This window comes from Pteropus alecto, unplaced genomic scaffold (assembly GCF_000325575.1).
Source record: "Pteropus alecto unplaced genomic scaffold, ASM32557v1 scaffold11, whole genome shotgun sequence".
In the NCBI taxonomy this organism is placed as follows: domain Eukaryota; kingdom Metazoa; phylum Chordata; class Mammalia; order Chiroptera; family Pteropodidae; genus Pteropus; species Pteropus alecto.
The window spans coordinates 1,881,028-1,883,832 of NW_006431956.1; the positions used below are offsets into that span (position 1 = coordinate 1,881,028).

Below are 2,805 nucleotides of genomic sequence, written 5' to 3' on the forward strand. Positions count from 1 at the left end.
TGCTGAAGGCAGGCCAGGTGACCAGATGTCCCTAAGGACGGGGCGATGAGGAGCCCTGGCGAAACCGACTTGGCGGGGTTCTTGCTAAAACTGGACACTGAGGAGACAGACACGCAAGTCCTAAAGCTGAGGTGTCATTGAAAAGTTCAAGGGTAGAATCTGGTCGAGGACAGACTCCTTCGTTAAATGGTTACTTTCTGGAAGGCACCGATCATGACTTATTTAAAGCGGCACCAAACGTGGCCCGATTCAATGTTTTGCACGTAGTTTTTTTCCCCTCACTAAATATGTGTTGAAGGGTTAAAAAAAACAGAACAAGATCAGCCAAGTAATAGTGTCTAGTAACAAAGGAGTACTCTCTTGGGAGTACCTTGAGCCTTCATTGCTCTTGGAATTGGTATTAATCTGTATGCCAACAAATAATATGTTTTCTCCTTTACTTTTATGTGCCGTGTATGGCTACTTAATAAAATACATGTCTTTTTACCCATCTCTACACACACTGTATATACATTGATACATATGTAGTACATATATGTAGTAGATATATATATACACATATATATATAGTATGTATGTGTGCGTTATTCTTTGTCTTTCTTGTTAATTTTCATCTCTAGCCTAGTACATATATGATAGCTACAAAAGAAGTATCCACAATATTTGTAAAATAACTTAAAGCGCTGATGGAGGCTCCGTGACAAAGGGGCAGTGGGTATGGACCACTAGCTCCCAGTGCCCAGAACAGTACCTAGCATACAGTAGAAGCACAATAAATATCCTCGTTAAAATAAAGATGTTCGGGAATAGAATGCTTTTCAAAATGATCTTCCCTTCTGTGACTTTCTGTTTTTATTTTGTTTTATATTTTCCAGTGGAAAATGACCCACACTTCATCATCTACCTACCAAAAAGCCAAAAGAATATTTGTTTCAATATTGACTCAGAACCTGGAAAGATCCTCAACCTTGTTTCTGATCCAGAATCAGGTGAAATAAAAAGATATTGTATACGAATTAGACAGTTAGATCATTGCCACGCTTCACTGTCACTGCCTAGAATTTCTTTCTTTCCACCTTAACGGAAGTCCTATATTTTCCAAACTTTGGTAATTAGTGAGAAATAAATTTTAAATATATTCCTAAGAGTTTGAACTATTACAGTTAAACTGTAATAAAGCATAGTTATAAAGCGAGAATTACAAAGGAAAAAGTATAAAATCCTAAAACAAATTAATTTCTCCATGTCATCAAGTTCTATAAATTTGAATTATGGTGCCCACACATGAAAAAAAATGACACACATGAGAGAAAAGAAACTTTTTTTTTTTCTGTAGGGATTTTGGTCAACGGACAGCTCGTCGGTGCCAAGAGGTCCAAGAATAAAAAACTAAGCACGTATTTTGGAAAGCTAGCATTTTATTTCCAAAGCGAAGACATGAAAATAGAAATCAACACCGAGAACATCACCCTGAGCAGGGGCTCTCGTTCGTCCACCTTGTCATGGTCTGACACAGCTTGGGTCACCAAACCGAGGCAAGTGCCATCACGTCTGAATTCAGGCCTGTCCTCGACACATCACATTAATAAATCCAGACATCCATGACAGAAACATGGAACCTGAAAATCATCATTGTAAATATGAAGAGTTGAGGTTCAGGAGAATTTTTGTTACCCACGCCCCCGTTCCTGGCGGTGGGGTCCATGTATTTTGGTCACCGGGCATCCCAGTGCTAAGCTGGTGTCCGGCACATAGTAGGTGCTCAATGAATACGTGTTGGGTAAGTGAATGAGTCTGTCAAGTGAAATCCACAGCCGACTCAGAAACATCGACTGTGTCTCGAGTAATCTCTGCCCATTAGTATCTGTTCATCAATTAAACCAACGTGCACATCGACAGAATTGCAGAGCTGGGCATTCAAACGGCATTCTGTGGCGAAGACACGTTAAAGGGCTCAGAAAACTAGGGGTCACTATGCCAGGAGGAACGGAGAGTTCACGTTCAGGGCGAGTCTGTTCTGTAATCGTGAACTCCATTTCCTTTCCCACTAGGGTGCTTGTCTCGGTGAAGAAAGAGAAGACTGTGACGATCACTCTGGATAAGGACATGTCCTTCTCTGTGTTACTGCATCGCGTTTGGAAGAAGCACCCAATCAACGTGGACTTTTTGGGGATCTACATTCCCTCCACAAACAAGTTCTCGCCCAGCGCTCACGGACTCATAGGTAAAGTGTCGGCCGACCGTTGACCTTTGACGACGTGGGTTAGAACTTGGGAAAGTGACGGGTGTGGACCCGAAAGCACAGGATTCACGCTCTGAGCCTGGGTCTTAATTGATGAAGGTGACTGGGTGACAACACAAAGGGATCGATGCCATTGGAAGAAGCGTTAACCGTTCCCTTAGAAACAAGAGGCCTGGCCGGCCATGCACAGCCACATGAGGCCGGCTTGGGGGCAGGAAGCAGGAGCAGGAGCAAGCGATGGGTTCAGGCCACAGCCTTTCGAGGGGTGTCCGTGGCAAGAGACAGAGCAGGGTGGTTGCAGCGGGGCTGGCTGAGTGATCTCCATGGGCTCTGGGCTCTGGAGTGGTCTCCAGCTGTCTGGCACCTGGCCTTGGAATGATTTCTCCTGGGTAGTACCGGCTGGGTAAAGGAGGTCTGGCTCTGGGTCGGTTAGTTGCATATCAAGGGGTGCTCCTAGCGGAGTCCTCTGCTAGCTCGAAGAATTGGGAGCCCCAGTCTCCCCAGCCAGAGAGGGTTTTTAAGATGTCAAAACATCATAATATGCAGAAGATAAAAACCCTGAT

At 44.0% G+C, this 2,805-nt stretch overlaps 1 protein-coding gene across 1 annotated transcript in view; it reads left to right on the forward strand.

The window, feature by feature from the left end:
• The window catches only part of ITIH2 (inter-alpha-trypsin inhibitor heavy chain 2), a 28,694-nt gene that overhangs the window by 23,759 nt on the left and 2,130 nt on the right, over positions 1 to 2,805 (forward strand). Inside the window, exons 17-19 of the mRNA XM_006906954.1 lie at positions 876 to 989; positions 1,337 to 1,535; positions 2,052 to 2,224. Coding sequence (XP_006907016.1) covers positions 876 to 989; positions 1,337 to 1,535; positions 2,052 to 2,224 — 486 coding nt within the window. The remainder of the gene's footprint in view (positions 1 to 875; positions 990 to 1,336; positions 1,536 to 2,051; positions 2,225 to 2,805) is intronic.